Consider the following 23,634-nt stretch of genomic DNA (forward strand, 5'->3'; position numbering starts at 1 on the left):
CTTTTTGGAGCTTAGCAGGAGCAGAGAATAAAAGGACAGAGTTGGGTGATTTGTATCGTTGCAGTTTCTGCAAAGCAAGATAGACCACCCAGGTCCCCAGGGGCTCTTAGGGCATAGGATTCAAGGAGAGACTGAAAAGGAGCCCCGTGAAACTGTGAGTGTCAGAGGGGTGGGGCTTCACCCTAAGGTCACCTTGTTAGAACCGAATAGACTGTCAGGACTTATCCACCCTGCTCTGGGGACCTCACTAACAATTCAGTGGCCTAATCTCGCCAGAGGTAAAATTACCAACTTGCCCCAGATGAAGTCAAGTGCACCTGAAAATTCAGCTCTAGCCCTGACCGCTACCTATTGGGAGGACAAAAAATACAAACTGTAGCTAAGTAATTCAAAATGTCAGCAATCCCTGGTTTATCAAGATTTAAACTTTCAAGATCAATGAGTCCATTTTGCCCAAGGGACACTCAACTCTTGTTTTTATTATGATTCTAATCCAGTTTCCTAGCATTCTCCACATCCTCTCTGGTGGTCTGAAAACACAAGAAATATTTACTAAAATTTTAAGTTAGTATGAGAAATAGAACAGCACTGTCTCTGCTATGAAGGCAAGTGTCCTTTCCTTCACTGTGTCCCAGTTCTCCTATCTCAAAGTGAAGGTGGTGGATGGAATTTATCTCTCAAGTTCCTTCTGCCATCAACATTCCACATGTCTGTGGTGTTTGCCTCTTTTTCCTGCCTATGTTTACAAATCATAAGAAGCTCTGGCTACCTTCTTTGGTTAGACTTTAATTAAATATTCAGCTGCCTAAGAAGGCCAGATCATGTGGCTTGGGCTGTTCTTTAAACTCTGCCAGATCAGAGAATCTTTGTTTAAAATTATATCTTGTTAATTCATCACATAGATGTGGAACTTTCTGTTTTTAACACAGCCCAGTTATCCGTGGCTAAGAGTTTGCCACAGAACTTGAGAGTTGTATTTAAAAACAAACAAGCCCCAGAGAAGTAAGCAGAAAGCTTCTTTCACAAACTAATGTACTTTTGTAGTGGGAAAGTAACAGGTTAGCTTCTGCCTCTAAGTGGGACAGCAGTTTGGAAAGACCGGGAGTTTCTTTATCTGTTTGAGGCTGCACATGCAAGTAAAGGAATGACCTGTTTTTTTGTTTTTGTTTTAGTCCCTAAATCATGTCTGACTCTTTGCCACCCCATGAACTGTAGCTGTCCAGGCACTTCTGCCATGGGATTTCCTAGGCAAGAAAACTAGAGTGGGTTGCCCTTTCCTTCTCCAAGGGATCTTCCAACGGAGGGATTGAGCCTACATCTCTGCATTGCAGGCAGATTCTTTACCACTGAGCCACCTGGGAAGCCCAAAGGAATGACCTACCTTAGTGATTATTTAGATGGCAGTCTCTATTGATCTTTCCTGAGTCATCTGAAAAACTCTAGAAACCTGTGCTTTTATTACAAGTCTAAGATACTCTTTTGATGTTGTTAGTCGCCCAGTCTTTGCGACTCCATGAACTGTCGCCTGCCAGGCAATTCTGTCCATGAGATTTCTCAGGCAAGAATACTGGAGTGGGCTACCATTTCCTTCTCCAGGGGATGGATCTCCCTGACCCAGGCATCAAACCCGAGTCTCCTTCATTGCAAGCAGATTCTTTACCGTCTAAGCCACCAGGGGATCTCTGAAGACACTCTTAAATATCTTCTAATCAGTATTCTGTTTCTCTTCACCTTCTTCTCCATTTCCATTCCTTCTCTTAGGCCATATAAAACACAGGGAAAAATAAAAGGCTACAGAAATAGAAGCAGAAATACCTACATTTATAACAACTCAAGTGATTGTTGGGAAACCACGGATAGCTTTTGTTATTGTTGTTGTATGTGCTCAGTCATGTCTGACTGTTTGCGACACTGTGGACTGTAGCTCGTTGAGCTCCTCTGTCCATGGAATTTTCCAGGCAAGCCGACTGTAGTGGGTCGCCATTTCCTACTCCAGGGGATCTTCCTGACCCAAGGATGGAACCTGTGTCTCTTGCATCTCCTGCATTGGCAAATGGATTCTTTACCCCTGCACCAGTGGGAAACCCCATGGATAGTTTACACCGAGATATTTTATTGTAGCACAAATCACCTAAATGTTGACTTCCTGGACTTTAAGAGATGGTATTAATTTGTTCATTCATTAAACACATTAATTAAGGTCATAACGTGAACCAAGAAATGTATTAAATGTGGTGTTTAGGAAGGTAAAGAGACAGCCCTTACCCTTGAGGAGTTCAGTCTACTAGAACTCAGAGGTTTAAGTCTCCCAAAAGACTAGTTCAAGAAATTATGATCTGACCCTCTTTCCCTGTTTTGCCAGTTAGACAAAGGATATTTGTATCATCTTATTATAGTTGTATAAGAGCATTTAAAAGGTATTTCGATTACTATTCAGGACGTTATTCAAATACACAGACTCACTGAAGGTCAATAACTCATAGAATTCTGATCTGGCTGATGGAAAGTGAGCAGATAGTGTAGAAGAACAGGGAGACCATTTGTTGACTTCCTTATTCAAAACACCCAAGACTCATGGCTGAGGCACGACAAGGCATAATTCCTACTACCTGTTTTACGTCTATGACTATAAGTATCACAAGGAGGAGCACTGGATCATTCACACTTTGGGAAATTAACAAAGAAAGAGTGTCTTGAATTTTTGCCTGAATTCGTTCAAACTCTATGAGGTTGGAGGTTGTTGCTTGAATGGGTGAACTAGTATCATTCTGATCCATGAAATGATTGTGCCTCAACCAGCTGTCTTACTGATGCCTATCATTGATCATGAGAGAGCTGACAGATGGGAGTGGATCGATTTGTATTGTGGTTCCAAGCGCTTGCATAGTTTATTCCACTGCCCAAGTAATGGTAATACTCTCACACGTGAGAAATCAGGGCAGCATAGCAGACCTGCAAAAGCCAGAGTTTTAAGTAACTCCCTCATCAGCGCACCAGCATTTAGCTGGGTATGTATACTCCCTCTTTAATATTAACAGGGTGAGAAAGCGTGTTTCAAAGAGAAGGAAACCCAAAAAGAAATTAACTGGTTATGCCAAAGTTCTTCATTAAACACCTGATGCAATAAATATTGAGGACCTTTGTGCAGGGACCAATCTGAAGATGAATAAGATGCAGACATCCTAGGGAAGTTCATAGTTTGAAACTTGCATTAACAATAATAAAAGTAGGTCAAAATTCATCAGAGGCATATGAAAGTTTCTGAAAGGGTGCAGTGGAGGTTCTAAGGAGAAAGATGTTGCCACCAGCTTGGGGGACGGTCTTAGGGAAAGCTTGCAGAAAAAGGCATAGAAGGAATTGACTCAGTCATTTAATTTGTAAAGAAAAAAGAAATTACCAATTTACTTAAAAACTTTTTTACCCTTCTCCTCCATGATTTGTTGTTGTCCTTGTTTTGTTTTAGTCGCTAAGTTGTATCTGACTGTTTTGCAACCCCACGGACTGTAGCCCTGACCAGGCTCCTCTGTCCATGGGGATTCCCAGACAAAAATTCTGGAGTGGGTTGCCATTTCCTTCTCCAGGGGATCTTCCAGGCCCAGGGATTGTAGTAGCTAACATTTAATTAAGCACTTATTATGTCAGGTATTTCACTAAGTGCTTGGCCCACTTTATTTCATGTAAACTTCAAAACAACCTATAAGATAGGAATTATCACCTCTATGTTATAAGAAAAGGCAGACATAGCCTGAACTAACAGAAGAGTTTGTATTCTTGGCTATGAGAACCCAGGTAAGAAAAAGCTCTTATATCCAACCTGTGGGATAGAGACAAGTTGGATTTTGGAGAAGTAGCAGGAAGATAAACCTTTTCTAGGACACCACTTAGCAACTGAACAACAACAAAGAGTAGGAGGCCTCCTAAGTGTCTGAGTCAAAACCCTCATAAACAGTAAAAACATCTGAAGGACCTTGGACTTAGGTAGAATCTGCCTTGTTGAGTATGACTCCATCTCAGGAACCTTGTCTTTTGTCTTATCACTATCCACAGAGATTCTACTACTCTACCTGGCAAATAGTAGATGCTCAAATTTTATCTGTTGAATGAGAATTTTCACCATCTCATTGAACATTCACTGGAACGTGGGGCAATTAATTCTGTTCCCCTTCCTCACGCCTACACTTTGGTTTTCCTATCTTAATATTGGAATGGGCTGAATGAACATCATTAAGACACTATATACTAAGTTTAATAAGCTGTTATCCAGGAAAATTTAATTACCTAGGGCAAAAGTAGGAATACTATAGTGGCTAATGGGAATGTCTATACGGGACAGGGAGGACACTCTTTTTTTATACGTTTAATCCTAACATTTTTGGCAGTCTGTGCAGAAAAGGGCAGAAGGTTGGTTTTACATTCCTTAAGGCGGGCTCCTTCACTATCTAAAGGCGCTGGAATTCTTGAGACGGAAACGCTCGCATAGGGATGCCCTCGCCCAGGACACCGCCCTTAAAATCAGACAGAGGAAGACTTTTTTTCTCCTTGAAGGCGCTTGGCAACCCCTGCCCCCTAAGGGAGTGGAGGCAGAGAAAGACTACATCTATATCTCTCACGTCGGCCCGAGTACAGATTGGCAAGTGGTATGGAACGCAGACCTCTGTCATTTATTTATTTTTCTTTTCACTGGGTGCGCTGTCCCTTTAAATGGGGGACGCTGGTGCTGGCTCCGTAACACCGGAGCCGGCAGCTTGTTGATTTCAGAGCTGGTGAATTTCACATTGTTTCCACTTCACTTTCCTCGCCCGGGGGAGGCTTAGGTTGGCTCTACAACCGCTATAGTCGGGGCCAGCGAGGGCCAGGGGAGGGCAGGGACTTACTGCATCTGGGCCAGCTTGGGGCCGCAGGAAAGGGTGTCGGGGCCACACACGCACTCTCGCTGCAGTCCAGATCCTCCTGAAGCCCGGACGCCCGGAGCGCACCCGGCCGGGACCGCCCGCCTAGACGCCGGCCCGCCAGCCCGCCCACGGGCCGGGGTCACAGCCAAGGAGCCGACGAGGGGAGGAGGCCCAGGGGGGCTGGGTGGGGGGGGGCGGGGGTGGGTGCTGCCGCCGCCGCGGAGCTGCTACTCGGCGCGTTTTGTATGAAGATGGCGGCTCCCACCGCCAGCAAGGCAGCCTCCCTGGGCTGTAACAACAAGCCTGCGTTCCCGGAGCTGGATTTCAGGTCGGGAGCTCGGGTGGAGGAATTGAACAAACTCATCCAAGAATTTACGAAGCACGACCAGCGGGAATATGACGACCAGAGAGCACTGGAGATTCACACAGCTAAGGATTTCATCTTTTCCATGCTGGGTAAGGAGGAAAAGAGAGGGGTGTGTGTGTGTGTGAGAGAGAGAGTGATGGTAAACGGGGTAAAGAACCCATTCCCCCTTCTCGCGCGTTCTTTCCTTCTTTATTTCTTCCCGGAGCCAGGTGCCTGGGGTATAACCCATCTCTGTTCCGCCTTTTCCATTCCTTCGCCGCCGCAACCTGAGCTGCCTTCCCTTCCCTCCTAACTATACTTTGCGCGGGGTCCCTTTTCCGCACCGCCCCGGATTACTGACTCTTTTGTTAATTTCTCGCCGACTGGGGGTGGTAGGCAGGTGAAGCGTCGGTGGTGAAACGGCTCGCTGTTGAGGGGAAGCCCCTGGAAGCCGCGCGGTCCAGATGAGAACCCGCGGCGCCTTCAATGAAGGGATTTGTCTCCGGAGGCACGGACGTGCTCCTTCCCTGCGCCGAGTCTCAGGTCCTCTCTGGAGCTCGGGGAACGGAGACAGCTTGAGGCTCTGGATCGGCTCCCGAGCGACAAGTTGCTAGCAGTCTTGCGGCGCGCCGCTGTCACGCCGAGCCCCCGGTGGCCAAACTTGTTGGGTGTTCCCTAGTAACCCGCTCGAGTAGGCTGGGCGCCCGGAGTTCCTGCAACTTTGATTTGCAAATAGATTTCCCATTGAAGCGGTTGGAAGCATTTCCGGTGCTTCTCCAGGTTTCTTGCTGAGCTCGGAATTCCTAATTCCCAGCTCGAAAATGACCAGGCTCAGACCTCTGACCCCGAGGAGCGCCAGCCCCTTCCTCTTTGTGTGCTGTCTGTTCGCTGGCCTAGAGAGGTGTCCTGGGTTTCGAACCTCGGCGACGTTTGGATTAGAATAGCGCGGCCTCTCCCATCCCCCAGCCTGGCACCTACAGGTCCCTAACAGATTGTTGAATGTTGTGTATAGGAAAATAAGTGAGCCGGGCCGGGCGATCGAATCCCCTAGTATCCTGTCGTTCAGGGTATGGCTGTGAGAGTCCGCTGGTGGGAGCCTCCCACGTAGCTTGCGGCTCCACCGAGGCAACTCTGGCTGCCATGCAGTACGTGGCCTGGGGGTTAACACTCCACCGAACTGGGACTCCAGTGTAGCGCTGCCTGCCGCGTGTCTCTCTGCGCTCGGGAAATAACATTCTTGGGCAATTTACCAGGTAGTGGAAAATTTCATTGAAAAGGTCTTTGACTGCAGAGGAAGACTTGAGTTTTTTCCTTCGTCCTGCCATCTATTGGATTTCATCCGGCTGTCTCCTCTGGTTGCTGGTTCTACCAGAGTGTACCTTCCGTCTCGGTTTGCGTCCTCCCCACAGCCCAAGAAGGGGGTAATCAAGTTGAACGTGTGGCCGCGGAGGGGAGTAACGTTTTGGGAAATTGTATGAAGCACGTTAAAACTTGGGGCTGGATTTTACCTTTTGCTTCATTCTCTGCAAGTGTATCCTAGAATGTGTATGAGGTTGGAAAGCACTCTGTTGAGATATTCGACGATTCAGCTAGTATTTAGATAAGTGTGGGGTGTCTGTGTGTGCGCGCGTGTTTAAATTACTCCCTAATCTTGTGGTGGGATGGGCTTCCAGAGGGAAACTTTACAAGCTTACAAAGCTTTCAGATCTGAAAACCAGCACTGTGCTTGTCAGAAGGGTGGGGATACACAGAGAATGCTCAGGGCGGTTATTTAAGTTGTTTAATCATTGCCTTTCTCTTCAGCGTGTATAATGGAAATTGCCCGTTGTGTTTTTACAGCCCCCAAATCAATTCCGATGGCTCCTGTTCTAGGTCGTTCACTAGAAAAAGGTGCTTGGTCACCATCAGTCAGGGATAGTCAAGGAGCAGAAAAGGGGAGGCTGTGGGAAGGGGTAAGTTTAAACATCCAGCTCATTAGGAACTTCTGTGTTAACCGCACAGCTGATACACTGATTTCACAAAGCCTTTACCCAGATACGAATGGTGAATGAATTATTGCTTAATTCATTTTGTGTTGAATGTCATGAGTGTGTTGACAGGTAAACGAAATTCCCTTTTATTCCTTTTTACCCACTTGATCTTGCAAGAGCGGTCTTTTTTGGCCCCTGGGAATCTGATGTTTCCACCTGCAGGAGAGAAAAATTCAGGAGAATGTCATTTAAGCCTCTTACCCCTCTAGACACTAGAAGGCAGATGGCGAAATGAGCCTGCCTGTGTGTGGTGTTGCATTCATTTGTGCAGTGCTTGCTTTCCTTTAATGAGGTGCTGGCTGCTCTAGACAAGAGAAGGTTTGGCGACAGCAAGGGTCCCTGTGTGGATTTACTTTTTCTGAAGCGGATTTTCGCTGGGCTTAAAAAAACAAAATCTCTTTTTGTACACTTTGTTTCACTTGCCATAGCTCAGAGTCTTTAATAAGTATGCAAATGAGGTGTCTTAATGACCCTCAGCTTGTTAAGGTGTTAGAGGGGGTGGCACCAGACCCTTATTTCTGTGAGTTGGGGTGAGGGGAGATGAAAGGGGATTGAGTCCTCCTGGCTTTGTTCTGCCTCTGTTTGAGCAGCACCTGAGGATTGTCAGCAGCTTAAAAACATTATCCCCTCACACAGAATGAAATGACAGGGGAATTTGGTGCAAACCTCTTTAATAGAACTGTCTTTTTAGGAACAGTATATGGAACTACCTCTCTTTTTAGGCTATTGGCAAGAATAGCCACTCTCTGTTTGAGACTTTTAGCCTGGAATAAGCACCCCCAGCTTCCAAGATCCTTTTTTGTTTTATCTAGATTGGCGGTAACTTTATGCAGAAGAGCACAGTGGTGGTATAGACTGTTGTCATAAACAGTGACCTGTCAGCACCAGGAAACTCCACTGTCCTACCAAAGCGGAGGTCTGCATACGCTATGGCGTTGATCTGAGCCCACTACTGGTCACACGGCTCTTTGTGGTCTGTCCTAACGTTCTCTGTCCGGAGATTGTGATTCCTTTGGAAGCAGGTGTTTGTGGGAGTCATCTAGACTCGCTTTTTATTTCTCTATACCTTGGTCTTTTTGGAGAATGATTGCTGTTGTTATCTAGTTAATATTTGAGAGCCCAGATTGTGGGAGAGGCAGTGCATAATAAACGCCATTTATCAAAATTCAGGGAAATTGCCAGAGTTCATTAATGTTTTAATAATATTTGGTATTTGCATAATATCTCTGCCAGCTCTTTTGTTATCTTCATTCCCCTGCTGAAGTTGGATGAGGACTGGTTATATCCCCATTGAACAGATGCAGAACAGGGGTTATGCAGAAGCTAGAAGAACCAGGAAGAGGCAGTCCATATACTTCCCCTTCAGTCCAAATGGTCAGTACCATGGTGTGGTCATTAGAGGAGTCATCACTTACTGACTGCCTTCTCGGTGCCTGGAATTTCACATAACTTTAGGAGTAGGTATTGCTTTCCAGTTATCCAGATAAAGATATTGAAATTTACTAGGATTAAGAATCATCCAGGGTTCCATGGCTAATAAGTGGAAGAGGTTGCTAAAACTCAAATTGGCCTGATTCTAGGTCTTTTTTTTTGTTTTTAATTAAGAGTTGATGCATTAAATCCAAAGGAGGGACATTGTTTAAAAACACAGTATTCTCTCTTCTTTCAGAAATTAATCCAGGCAGCATCTGAGGTTGAGTCCTGGAGCAATCTGAATTTGAATATTTTATTCCATAAAAGGATCATTTGTTTTGAATTTCAGGTTGAGAAAATGATGGTCCTTATAATAGATGTTAAAACCTATAGTTCCTGTCTTAGTTTGCCTCTTGCTGGCTAAGTGGTCTTAGTTTTTTCATCTAGTAAACACAAATAATATTTTTGTTTATTAAACATGGATAGTAGTGTTTTCATCTATTAATGCATGGTTTCAGAATTATTATGGGTGCATATGAAGTTACTTTGTAAACCAAAAAGGAAGGTATACAGGATTTTATTATTTATTTTTTAAAAATGGGCATTTTTAGAAAATCTAGTGAACTTACACTAGAATTATTTCTGCAGCTTCCTATCTGAAAGACTACAGAGCATGTTTAGAGGTGACCTAGGAGAAGAAAGGCTCTGGCTGTAGAGGGCATGATTAATTCCAACTCATATTACCATTTGTTAAGTTCGTACTGTATGCTGGCCCTTGTGCTAGCTACTTTGCATAAATCTGTTCATGTAATTTTTTTTCCAGAGACTTTATAAGGATAAATATCATCATGCCTCTTTTAGAGCTGAAGTGAATGGTATTATCCCCTTTTAAAGATGAAACATTGAGATTCAAAGAGGTCAAGTACTTATGCCAAGACCATACAGAGTTTGCATTTGAACCCATAAAAGGATGTCTGACTCAAAAGCTCATGTTCCTTCCACTGTGTGGGCAGTCTGTTTCTATCGCTTCTGGACCAGACAACCAGAGAGGCCCCGCTCCCTGGGGAATGCTGTGCTACTCAGCACCCTGCTTAGCCTGCAGGAGCAGAGATGGTCTCTGTTGTCCTGTCTCTCTTTTCTTTTTTTAAAGCTTTCTATTTTGTCTTGGGGAATAGCCGATTAACAATGTTGTGCTAGTTTTGGGTGAACAGCAGAGGGACTCAGCCATGCACATACAGGCCTTTCTTACATTGATGCGTTCAACAAATCATCACTGAATGTTATGCTGTTTGCCAAGCAGTATGCAGGGTCATAAGAATAAAATAGTGAGCGAAAACTTTAATTCATGTGGGAGACCCCCTCCCTCTTCTGCTTGCCCATCAACTCCAAAAAGAGAATGGATTGCTCACTCTTGTCTCCTTTCAGACCCATGGTGTTTCTGAGTGCTGTCAGACCTGCCATATTTTTAGGCACTTTTTGTATCTACGGAGTAGGCCATTTTGAAGCCTTGTCTTTCGGGTATTTGAGTGTTAGTTTTCCTTAATGAATTCATCCAGCCATCTTTACAGAGGGGATTGATTGTGCATCGTTGCTTTGTGGGCCTTCGAGTCTTGGTAATTTCCTTTGCGTTCTAGTCCCTGATGTGCTGTGGTATCTGTATAACAGACAAAGTCATCTTTGAAGTCTGTTCCAGCTCTGAAAACATTATGCATCTGGGGCAGGGAAGTCCCTGCTTCTAGTTTGAGTTGGTTTCCATTCTCCCTCCATTGTTCTAGGCAGTCACCGCCCTTCATGACAGAAGAGCCCTGGTCTTGCCATGAGGCCTTGTCGTGCCAGCCATTGGATGATGCTTTGCTTGTGATTAGACTGGGCCCCTTTTTTATTCACAGAAATAGCGGAGTCTCTTAGGTCAAACCAGGAACTCGTCATTGAATGTTAGCTCTTTAGACTCTTCTGGAGCTTTTTTTTAACAGTTTGGAATCTCTGGTCCCCTTTCAGACCTATTGAATCTGAATCCCTAGAGATCCCCAGACTGGCTGCTCAGCACTCCAGCATCCTGCCCCATGTTCAGTTCAGCCTGATCCTGTGCATTCCCGGTTCAGTGGAGCTGCGCATACACACAATGGGCTGATCCTGGTTGACTTTGGAGACTAGAACTGGGCTGCTGAGCCTAACGAGCAGTTACATCTGCTGGTTTCTGGAAGCCCTTGTTTTCACCAGTGATACTATTCTGCCTTCTCAAGGGACAGGAGAACTGGACTCTAGTCCTAGCTTCTCCAGTTACTTTCTGTGCGACTTTGGGCAAGTCATGTAACAGACTCTGAGTCTCAGTTTCTGAATAGTTAAGTTGGGGCAAATAATTATGCCTACCTCCTGTGTTCAGGTGCATTCAATGCTAAAGCTGAAGATACAAAAGAAGGATGTTTCTGAGTTCTAGTACCAGCTCTGTTTTATACTGTGTGGAATGTGTGCTACCCTAAGTCACCTAATATTTTGGGGTATTTTTTGGCCCATTTTCCAATTACAGAAAATACAAAGATAAAAGTAAAATCACCTCTGAATTCTAATTATTATTAATATTTGATGCACAATTCTTTCTGGGCATATATGTTTATAAAACATGCTTACAGTCACTCATACTTGCATACAGTTTTACATACATAATCTTGTTGCATATATAGAGATATATTTCTTAATAAACTTAGCAATATGCTATCATCTACTCCACTTTTAGAAAGAAACTATATATAACCTGTGGAAAGATGTTTTCTAGCCTCTTTCACTCATTTTTTATTTATAAAAAATACTGTTTTGGAAATTACAGGACACTTTGTAATATAACGATTGAGGGATGAAGAACCTCAGTTGCTTCTTGTTGGTGGGATTTGAGGGTTTGGCCTGCATTACCTGAATATCTCTTTTGTTTGGGCTGTTTTCTCTATCTGGATTTGTTAACTTGGGTCCTTGGAAACAATAACTTTGAATCTCTGAACTTGAAAAGGGAAAAATTACATCTTTATTTTTATTGACTGCTAAAAGATGCTTGCTCCTTGGAAGAAAAGCTATGCCAAACCTAGACAGCATATTAAAAAGCAGAGACATCACTTTCCCAACAACGGTCCATATAGTCAAAGCTATGGTTTTTTCCAGTAGTCGTGGCTAGATGTAAGAGTTGGACCATAAAGAAGGCTGAGTGCTGAAGAATTAATGCTTTTGAAGTGTGGTGTTGGAGAAGACTCTTGAGAGTCCCTTGGACAGCAAGGAGATCAAATCAGTCAATCCTAAAGGAAATCAATCCTAAAGGAAACCAAACCTGAATATTCACTGGGAGGACTGATGCTAAAGCGTCAATACTTTGGCCACCTGATGGAAAGAACTGACTCATTAGAACAGATCCTGATGCTGGGAAAGATTGAAGGCAGGAGGAGAGGGGACGACAGAGGATGAGATGATTGGATGGCATCACCGACTCAGTGGACATGAGTTTGAGCAAGTTCTGGGAGATGGTGAAGAACAGGGAAGCCTGGCGTGCTACAGTCTATGGGGTCACAAAGAGTTGGACATGACTGAGCGACTGAACAACAACTGCAGTATTGCATTTTCTTTCATTATAAAAGTAGGTAACAGACCATAGTAGTACTGGCAGTATCTATGTATTTTGCTTTTGTTGCCAATAGAAACCACAGACATTGTCATTTCATATTACAGACGTCTCAAAAAACATTCATCGCTGCTTTGAAATTATGGTAGATGTTAGACTTGCTGCTAGATTTTATCAACTGCAAGAATCCCATATGGTACTCTATCACATATTTGTCTTTTTTAAAATGAATTTTGTATTTTAATACCAATTATTTGAAGTCCTGTGTGATTTTATAGTTCATTTAAATATACTTGTTTTTTTTTTTCAGGGCTTTCTAAAAGCCTGTTCACAGATGCAGTTAGGAATCTCAACTTCTAAAGAAATCTTATCTCTGTTTTGTTTTCTTCTCCCAGTTCAAATGCCACTTGACTCATGAAGCCTTCGTGTATTTCTCCCAGGAGGAAAAAAATTTCCCTTTCCTCTGTGTTCTTCTAACACCTGGTCCCCTTTTATAGCCCTTGGTGCACTATTCCCCATGCTATAGGCTGAATAATAGCTGCTCACTTATCTTTGCAGCACTGAGTGGAGTTACGTAAACAGTAGGTACTAACAGAGTTTAGTGACGATGCATTTTAAAAGAGCCCTTCTGTGCAAAGCTTCTTATTTCAGGCAACCCACTCCAGGATTCTTGCCTGGAAAATCTCATGGACAGAGGAACCTGGCGGGCTGCAGTCCATGGGGTCACAAAAGAGTCAGACACGACTTAACGACTAAACAGCAATGTAAGGCACGGGCATTTTCTGACATTGTCTCTTTATAATTGCCGCTTCGCATTAAGCCATATTATGACATCTTCTCTGGAGTCAAGGATGGAAATTTTGATCTGGTCTCTGTTTATGGTAGGGAAGTTTCTTCCTAGATTTTAAGAATTCATCCTTAAGACTTATAGGGCGCTTTAAGAGATGTCTCAAGTATTGCTGTAGCTTGTTGTCTGAGAGCAGCAAATAGTGACTTGTGGGAACGTGCCCTTTCTTATAGATGGAGATTTTTCTTCCCTGGGCATCTGGGGTACTTGTGAACCTCCTGCATGCCCATGCTTGGGGCTTTAAAGGATACACAGAAAGCATAAGTCATCTTTCCCATGAAGGTGTTCCTTGTGCTTATCAGTCAACCTCCAGGTGTTTGGATGCCTATTCTGGAATCATAATTGCAGCAATTATTTATGATTATAAAGTACTATAATTTGCCATCAATAATTTATCTTTTTGCAGTGCTTTGTAGATTGTAGTACATTTTTGTGGATTACAGCATGCGTTAGCATCTGGTATGGTGTGGCTTTATTCTTTGGACCAGCCTTTGAGAAAGATTGTGTAGGAACTAGTAACCCCCAGTTACAGATGGGAATACTGAGATTCTGCAAGGTGATATGACTCAGTTGGAGGTTATAGAATAGGACTCCACTCAGATCTCCAGTGTCCTCTGCTCCAGCACACAGCCTGCCAAGAACCTGTGGCTTTTCTCCCCAGACATCTTTCATGATTGCTGAGGTGAGTCTGTGTCCCCAGACCAGGCAAGGGTGGCAACTTTCATACCTCTCCAGGCTTTTCTGCTCTCTCCTGGCCCAGGGGTACGTAGTGGGTGAGGGTGCCATGGCTTAGTACGTACCCTATAGATGTGCATTCTCCATGTCTGGTTGTTAGCCTTGCTCATCTAGTTCTGAGGGTCTGTGACAGCTTTTACAATGGACCTGGGTGACTACTTGCCAGCTGAGTGATCTCTTTAAGGACAGTTCATAATTATGCCATTATGTCAGGCCCTGTCTCCAGGAAACAGCTATCTATTTTTCGTGCACTTAAGTGCCTTTTCATGAATTCCCTTTGCATGAGATAAAGAGACAGATTACTAGGGACAGTGCTGCTATGAATAAAGCTGGCTTGGGGAGCTGTTATTCAATTTGTTTATTTTTTATATATTTTTTCTTAACACAAGAAGACATGATTACTACTTGTGAGTTGTCAGTAGTGAGAGTTGGTATAAATCTTATTTAGGTTTCTGTTCTGAGTATTTAAATATCTACAATGTGCATAGAATTAAGCATTCATTCATTAATTCATAAATTCACTCAACATATGTTTGAATGCCTGTCATGAACTAATGTGATTACTATGGTGCAACTGTTGTATCATAGGAACGCAAAGTGGTGAGTAAGAGAAGCAAGTCTTTCATAAGTCTTTGTGGGACTTAGGTTCTCTGGGGAATTCAGCAAGATGTAAACACACAAGTAGGGATGCGTGCAAAAAAAACAAAACCCACAGACTATTATGATGGACGGTAACTGGGTGGGATGGAGTGAAGAGTCATAGAGAAGGTTTCTCTGGAGTAGACACATTTGAACTGAAAGGATAAGAAGGACCTGGACATCTGAAGACAGATGAAAGAGTATTCAGGTAGAGGGAACAACATGTGCAAAGGCTCTGGGGTGGGTACATTTGCCAACTTTCAAGGGTGCTTAAATTACAGCAAGTCTGACTTGGCCTCTACAAGGTAAAGTGGTCTGTGTTCAGATTAAGCCCATGGTAGATGGAATGGATTATCTTCTTTGGAATGGAGCAAGTTTCCTGCAAGTAGAGGTTTCCCAAATGGGGCCATCCTTTGTCTAGGCTCTTATTGATAGCTTTCCGGGACTGGAGGATAGGGGAGACAGTGTAGAAAAGTTGCGTTACAGGTCCTCAAAAGGCCCTTTATAGCCATGTGATTCTCTGATTTCACCTCTGATAGCCCTAAGCCAGCAATAGTGAATTCTGTATTAGATGATTTATGGGCCAAACTGCAGTTTTCATGGCAAGATGATAAGCTTTTATTTTTTTCATCTGGACTTCTACAGTCTACAAAATACTTTCATAGGCATAATCTAGTAATACCTAAAGTAGGTATTATTATTGTCTATATTTTAACACAGGAAGAGACCAATAATCAAGAGAAGTAACGCACTCAGGGTCACTAAATAGTTGAGGTGGAATCAAATTGAAGTCCTTTGACGTTCACCTCAAATTCTTTGTATTAAGCTGATCCTAGAAACTTCCCTTATCCCACGACACGCCAGGATATGGAAGAAGGATTTCTGGTCCAGAGAGATGCCCTGAGGACCAGCAGGAAGAACCCAGCCAATAGACTGCAGGTCTGTACTTGCCCGTTGTTGGTATGCAACTTGGAAGCACTTTTCTAGCCTGCTTCAAGATCAGCCTTTCAGCAGCTGCAGCTGTTCATAATAACAGCTGCTTATGCGAATGGTGATGTGATTAATAAAGAAAATCAACAGTTTGTTCTTTCAACTGTGCCCGTGGTGTGTGCAGCCTGGTTTCAGGCAGGCTGTGTTTCTGATCTGGAACAAAGCAGTCCCACTGGCATATGGTCATCCAGGGGCTCCCAGCCCCTGGAGAAGGGGTTGTTTCTCTGGATCCTAGCCGGGGAGCCAAAGGCCCATCAGGGACTGGGCAGTAAGGAAAGTGAGTGTGGTGGGCAGTGTAGTGAGTGCCAGGTGGTTCTTGATTTCAGAGTCAGGGATGCTGGGGAGTAGGGGGCTGTACTGGTGAAGGAGAGCACCTCTCACCTCCCTTGTAGGTCAAACAGAACACCATGGCTGCCAGTTTATCACCTCTTGACTTGTAATCTGTGGCCTAGAGAAGGGCCAGCCTTCATTCATTACATACAGCTAGTCTGGGGGCAGAATCATGGTTAGAACCCAGGATTCTCGTCTGCCTGCTCTCTGTGTGTGTTTGTGTTACTTCTAGGATACCATTTCCAAGTAAATTTTCCCTTTGAATCAGATAACTATAATTGAAAATAATAGCCACACTCCAATATGAATAGTTCAAAGTGCTTTATACTTTATGTCTGTTACCTAAATTAATGCTAACAACAACCCTATAAGGAAGGTGTTATTTCTTCTTTACTGATGAGCTATCCGGAGCACAGAGAGGCTAACTAATTTGCCCAAAGTCACAGAGCTAGTGGTAGACTGGGAATGTGAACCCAGGAAACCTAGCTTCAGGCAGAAAATCAGCAAATAACTATGAATCTTCTTTTTTAACCTCATTAAGAAAAACTTCTCCTGTAAAGTGGAAATCGTTGACGGACGACAATTTCAGTGCTGTTAGGAAACTTGGCAATTAGGTGGCCTGAGTTCCTCCGTCCTCCATTTTACAGAAATGGAAACTGAGACCCAGAATGGAAAGGGACCTTGATCTTCTTGGCTCTGATTTTGCTTGGGGCAGAGTGCAGGTGAGGTAAAATGTCCACCTTTCTCCAACTGAGAAAGGTGTTTGCACCGGAGACTGTCGCCTCAGCAGCGTCTGCCCCCCGGGGAGCATCTGCCTGGGATTAAAGTGAAGGGGAGTCCCTTTGAGAAGCTGTACTTCTCGGTAGGGGATGTTTCCCTATACACAGCTGCCTTGTAGTGTGAAGTTGGTTCATTGCTGTCAGATGAAGAATGCTAAATAAATAACCTGGTGGGTACAGTACATTTCTGGTGTGTCACGTTTGCTTTTTGTCTTTGTCCCTAGTCTGTTTCTCTCCCGCTCCCGCCCCTCCCTTGGGATGCGTGTCCTTTTCCCACATCTCTGCTGTCTGTACAGTTTGAGTATCACAGTGAATGTTTTCATCTCTAAACAGTCTGTTAGCTACAGTAAGGAAGAGGGCTGGCTGAGTAGACCGTGAGATACTGGTCTGGTTGGGTGGAGTTGAAGCTCTGTGGGCTGGTAAGACTCCTGGTGATCTTCCTTCTCTGCTGCTAGTCTGAGAGCTCAGAACCTTAGGAGGATTTAGAGAGTTGTAATAGGATTCAGAGAATTACAGAGGAGTTAAGCTAGTGGGGATCTTCCTGAGATTAGTTCATCCAGCCCATCATGCTGCTGGTGGGGAAATTTAACTCTGTGGTGGACAGTGACTTGCTCAAGGTCAGACTGGTAATGATTATATTGGGAAACTCTTCCCTGCTGTTTATTAAGCATTATTCCAAGTGCTTAGTAATCATTAACACATTTAATCCCGACAACAGCTCTGTAATGGGGGTGCTGCTACCATCCTCACTTTTCTGATAAAGAAATTACAGTAGTTAAGTTACCTGCTCAAGCTGGTGAGAAGCTAGAGTCACACCTAAGCAGTCAGGCTTTTAACCCCTGTTACCTTTCCGTAACGTGAGTGCCATCACCATGCTAGGTTCTGTGCTGGTTGCTGGTGTAAAACATGTTGCGTTGTTGCGCTCAGTTCCTCAGTCGTATCTGACCCTTTGCGACTCCATGGATTGTAGCCGGCCAGGCACTTCTGTCCATGGGATTTTCCAGGCAAAATTACTGGAGTGGGTTGCCATTCCCTTTTCCAGGGGATTTTCCTGACTCAGGTATCAAACCTGCATATCCTGCATTGGCAGATGGATTATTTACCACTGCATCAGCTAGGAAGCTCTGGCATAAAACAGGAGGTGGTGCTAATTGTTGATGGAGAAGATGTAAGGCAGGGAATGGTGGGCAGAGTAGAGAAGAGGTTGGTGTGATTTTCCAGTGCAAGCCAGTTGCTAATATGATTCTTCCGGCTTCTGGTCCAGAGCCTTTTTATTCTATCATTTGGCCTTTCTTGGCAGCCTCAGGGCAAACATTCTTCTAATGCTTGTGGTTTATGTTTATTGAAAGTGATTTGTGTGAAATATCTTATCCTTGTGGTCTCCTCATTTTGAAAGGAAGAAGGTGTGTCTCAGCTAATTGATTGATTTAAGGCTGTATAAAGGTCAACTGGGCCCTTGATGCTAAGTAAATTAGGGCAGGTCTTTGGAAGGCACAGGCTCTGAGACAACCCCCTCTTTCCCCCCATGTCATTCCAGATTTAGAACATTTAATTAGGACACAGTTAAGGTAGCCTATCACTGGGAGGGGAGAATGGGGAGCTGATCTTTTTTCAGTGAAAGGCAGATGTCGAAAGTACTCTTAGGACATTTACTAAGAAGTCAAAATTTATAAACTGAACTGGGTTTTAAGTGAACCGAGGGACCTTTCTCTTTAGTGCAGTAAGTGACTACTTTTGAAAAGTGAATGATTCTTTAATAAAAACCCTGTCCTGTTTCCCTGCTCTGTCAGGGAAGATGTTTGTACACTGTCTTGACTTAAACCACTGAAGGAAGCACACTGGCATCATGCTGTAAAAAAATCAGTCACTGGGATGAGGTCACTTCTAGAAAATCTCATACTCAGGATGCACAGGATTAGAACTGGAAGCCTCATCCCCTAACTACTTACTCATGATTTTCTTGGAATAAAATCTCAGGGGAATGGCCATGTAGAAGCTCATGGGAGAGAATTTTATAATCTCTGGTTCTTGGGGAAGAGGACGGATGGGAAATGATCTTTCTGCGTATCATTTAAGACCAGCCTACTTCTGTTTCTGTCTCCTGGGTCCCATCCTCTCTGTCAGCCCAGCCCTCTTCCTGGGGGATGATTTCTGCTCCTTTCAGCTGCAGTTTCTCCTTCGTTACCGGTTCCTTCCTAAACATGCACCCATGCATTCTCCATACATTCCTTCAGAAGAGATCTTAGAGAATTTCTGTGCAACAAGTCCTCTGTGGGCAGCAGGAATACAGTGAAGAACAAATCTTCATGTTACTGGGTTACAAGTCTTAGAAGGAGATGGACAGTGAAAAAAATAGGTAGATTAATGCCCTGAAGGAAATACCAGCCAAAAGGGAACAACACGGTGCTGTGGTTTGTCTTTCCTGCTCCAGCTTGACCTAGTCAATCAGTCTCTCCTAAACTCTCCTCCCTTGGCTTCCAGAGCAACGTACTCTTGGTGCTTTTCTCCTTTTTCCTCCATCTCCATGTGAGGGATGGACTTGTATTTCTTTGTCCAGCCCTTGATGATGCTTCTGCCCCTTTTCTGCTCATACTTTCTTTGATCCTCTTGTTAAGTCATTTCCCATCTCTCTTGCTGCCTCCTGAGCCTGTGCCCCAGCCTGGATTTGACTGACTTTTGGACAGTTCGACTCAGTGAACCCAAAGTTGCCTTGAACTGAGTGTCCAATGTGAATCTATGCTCCTTCTCAATCAACCACGCCGCCTTTCACCAGAGTCATGAGACGAGCTTGAAAGTCATCCTGAGCCCCTGTCTCGTGCCCCTACCCCAAAGTTGAAAAGGACCTGAGGTCTGTCCTTTCTGCTTCCTCCTTTAGACTCTGTTTTCTTCTTTCCATTCCCACGGTCACCACCTTAGTTCAGGCCATTACTGTCTGTTTCCTGGGTTACTGCAGGAATCTCCCTGGGTTTTCTGCTTTGAGTCTCACATCCCTTAAATCCATTCTCCACGCTAAGTCACCTTTTAAATAGGCCTAAACCCTCGGGGACAACCCATCATTCTTCACGTAAAGTTCAGACTCCTTAGAGTATTTTACGGCGGGTTGGGGACCCAGCTCCTGCTTACGTCTCTGGCGTCCCCTCCTGCCACCCCTTCAGTTTCACTGTGCATTTCCGGTACACCTGCTTTGAGAGGGGTGCCGTGTAAGGTACTGACATGCAGTCTCTCTTAAAGTAAAAACCTTAACATTCTGAACAGGAGTAAAAGGCCTCTGTGTCTGTCTCCTTCGGCCTTTTTAAGACCCACCTCAGATCTCAGATGCCCGCACACCCTTGGTTTCAGCCACTCTGGCCTTTCAGTTCTTTAGAAATACCACATCCCCACCACTGAGGCCCTCCCTGAAATGCCCCATCCCTCCTCCACTCGCCCATGCAGCCAACGCCGTCACTTCTACTTCCCTAGATGATCTCAGTTTAATCCAAATATTACCTCTCCAGGAGGCCCTTCAGGCTAGCCCAGGACAGCTCACATTCTCCTGAACCTGCATCCTAGCTTCACAGGTGTCTTAATTGCACTGATCCATTTTGAGTTTGTATTATTGGTGTCTGACATTTCCCGTTGTCACTAAAGCTCAATGATAGTTTGTCTTGGACCTGTTATTATTGTTCTTTTTCTACTTGCCTGAAATGTAATTGTTCAATAAACATTGTTAGTATGAGTGACTACTGCACTTTTGTTCTTGAACTTGAGCAGTTAGGTAGAATACAGGTCACAATAGCCATTGAGATAACCTTATGTGTGCTAAGTTTTAAGGATATATACCTTGGTGTGTTCAAGGGACTTATCTTCTTAGACTCCCACCTCTCTGCAGCTTACAGCCATGGAATTAAAACGTATACACTTTAGATATTATCTAGTTCAATATTTTCCAACCTTTTTTAAACATGAGGGTCTTTAATTAAAAACTGATGAGGATTCAAATGGTAGTGGTTATATTTTTACTGTCAGTTTTTTGGAGAAAAATGAGTAGTTATAGAAAGCTCCTATGAATTTAGCTCACCACGTAAATTACTTTGAGTTTTTTCCATAATAGCATCTATGTATACTTGAAAAATAGTAGTATGTATGCTTGAGAGAGAGTGCTTGGTGAGCACATGGATTTATAGCACCAATAACCCCATGTCTTTGTGGCCCTTTAGTCAGGAACCAACCACATGGTCTGGCCCTTTACTATGCAGATTTGCATCAGATTTAGAACTGGTTTCCTGTGGGCTTCGTTTCTCCTATATGTATTTAATTCGACCAGCATGGTATTTTTAAATAGAACAAACATTTAAAAGTTGGCAGATTTTTCACAAAACTAGATTTCCAATTTGAAAAATGAGGACTATACCTTATTTCCTGTATGTTCATAGTCACCTGGTACTGAACAGCAGCTGTGTCCTTTAGAAGTGTCCCCACTTTTTCCAGTTTGTCACAGTTCTCACTCTGTGTTGCCATATAGCAAGTTCCCAGTAGAATGGAAACAAGAAACCCAGTGATTTTAACAATACGTGACTGAAGCCACCTCCAACTCTACAGAGGCTTGTGAGCAGAAAGAGCCCTGGGTCCAGAGTCAGGAAACCTGTATTGTTGGCTCCTCACTATTAACTGACTAGCTTAGTGACCTTGAACAAACTGGATAACTTCTCTAAACTTCAGTTTTGTCATTTGTCATTTTTAGAGTAAATACTTCTTAAGCCTCACAGAGTTTTTGGACCTCCAGAAGGAAGATTGTTTAGTCTCATGGAGCATGTTTGTTGTTAACTCCTCTGTCTTCTTTTTCCTTGTCTTGTTTCTCTTTCTCTGTTATGGAGGAATCTGTCATTTATTGTTATACCTTGATGTTCTTTGTAGAAAGATGAGAAGGGAGCCATTGATTTCTCTCCTGGACCCTTTCTTACCCACGTCGTGTCTGGAGGCAGCTTTAATCCTTTCATCTCATGCCCTCTGCTCCTATTGGCGGTCCCATGGCCATAGGCAAGCGCCTGCAGTGACACCCAAGAAACCCCAAGGTTGAACTCCTAATATCAAACGACTGGAGCTGCCTGATTGCCTGTGGAGATGCTCAGTAACTAGCCAGCCATAGCATTGCTCACATCTATGAAATGCTAACAGGATACCAGGCTAGCATGGAGGATTTAGTTTTTAGCAGCAATATCTTTGTATCCAGACTTGTGGATCAAACAAATTTTATTGTTTGAGAAGAACCATACCAGTTATTTTTGTCATTCTGGATCTGGAAGGGAGGGTAGGCATCAATGCCACAGAAGAGGGGATAAACAGGAGGTCAGTCTCTGAGATTACAAGCACCAAGGTGGACACTGGAGAACAAAAATGTAGACTTTGGAGTCAGGCAGATCTGAATCAGTTACTGGATGGTCATGTGACCTTAACTGTCTTGTGTGACTTTGAGCCAACTATCCTTTCTGATCCTTTGTTCATAAAGCATGGATAAAAGGATATTTCATCTTTTAATTTGATACTCTGTTTTAATTTTTAAAGATTTTGAAGAGAATGCCAACTTTGTAGGATTTTTTTAAGGATCAAATTAGTACATGTTTAATATGTTAAATGGAACTGCCCCTTTCTTCTAGCTTTTGGCTGAAATCCTTTTTTACTTCCTCTAAATAGGATTAATAGGTCATCCTGTGAACAGAGAATCATAACATAAGTTGTCTGAATGCAGGTCTAGTGTGATTCTTTCGACAAACATTTTGGTTGAACATTTTCTTGAGTAGGTACAGTGGGGCTCCTATTGATTTTTTTTTTTTTTAAGTTTTGTAAATAAAAGGCTAGATTTTCTAGGAAACTAAAAGAAATTTCTCCTGCCTTTGTTTCTCAGAAATTTCCAAAAGTGTAGGACCAATCAGCATGATTCTTAATTCATCAGTCTGTGAACCCAGCTCGAGTGGCCTTCAGAAGGGGAACAGAGCAATCTCCCCAATAATGATGGGCTACATGGATCAGAACCCTCTTGGCTCGGCTGGATTAAAGTAACTAAAATAAAGCTGAAGTTTTAAATCTGATGCTTATACTAATAGTTTTCACTTAGGGAAATAGTTTTGGGGAGACCTGACTTGGAGATGGTTGGGGTGTGTATTCAGGTATAGGAGAATATGAAAGTTTCTCTCAAGAGTCTGCATATGGAGTTTAAGGTTACACTAATCCTTTGAGAATTCAGAGTGGTGCTGGAGATTGGGCACCTGCTGGTAAAGTGAAGAAGGTGGGTACTGAACCGGAAGTAAAAGTATTAGGAAAAGACTTTCGCTCCTACTCATCCCTTGAGATACAGTGGCCAGGGAGAGATTTCCTAGCACATCCTCCCACTCTTTCCATTTCTCTTCATTTCTTGCCTCTGTAGGAGATCCCTGTGACTGGCTGGTTGTGTGGAGAGGATTGATGAACTTGGAGTTGATGAATTGGATGCCAAGAAGAATCTTGAAGAGACTGAAAAGGGCTTAAGAATATGCTCCAAGATGGCAGATGAAGAGGAGCTTTTTTTTTTTTTTTGCCAGCCCTTATCTTTCTTCTCAATCTTACCTTTTTTGTGTTGTGATTAGATGAGAAGAAGCCTAAAGGAGCCTTCCCCTTGAGAGATGACATGGGGGCCTCTCTAGTCAGAATGCTTTGTCCTGCTGCTCAGGCGGGAGGTTGAGGGAGTGTGGGAGGAAGGAGAGTGAATGCAGGGATGGAGCTTTATCTCCTGTTTGAGGAAATTTTTCTCAGGAAAAAAATTAGCCTGTACCTTATAGATCATGGGCAGCAAGTTTATAAGATTCCTGTGTGTGTGTCTGTGCTCACTGGCTCAGTTGTATCCAACTCTCTGTGACCCCATGGACTGTAGCCCACTAGGCTCCTCTGTCCATGGAATTTCCCAGGCAAGAATACTGGAGTGGGTTGCCATTTCATACTCCAGGGAATCTTCCTGACCCAGGAGTCTAACCCACATCTCTTGCGTCTCACGTCTCCTGCATTCGCAGGCAGGTTCTTTAC

At 43.7% G+C, this 23,634-nt stretch overlaps 1 protein-coding gene across 1 annotated transcript in view; it reads left to right on the forward strand.

Annotated features, from left to right (window-relative positions):
- The first annotated feature begins 4,560 nt into the window (after positions 1–4,560).
- The window catches only part of MB21D2 (Mab-21 domain containing 2), a 116,926-nt gene continuing 97,852 nt past the window's right edge, over positions 4,561–23,634 (forward strand). The window contains exon 1 of the mRNA XM_043473407.1: positions 4,561–5,348. Within this exon, the coding sequence (XP_043329342.1) occupies positions 5,138–5,348 (211 nt within the window). The 5' untranslated portion in view covers positions 4,561–5,137. The remainder of the gene's footprint in view (positions 5,349–23,634) is intronic.

The sequence above is a fragment of the Cervus canadensis genome, chromosome 7, assembly GCF_019320065.1.
Source record: "Cervus canadensis isolate Bull #8, Minnesota chromosome 7, ASM1932006v1, whole genome shotgun sequence".
In the NCBI taxonomy this organism is placed as follows: Eukaryota; Metazoa; Chordata; class Mammalia; order Artiodactyla; family Cervidae; genus Cervus; species Cervus canadensis.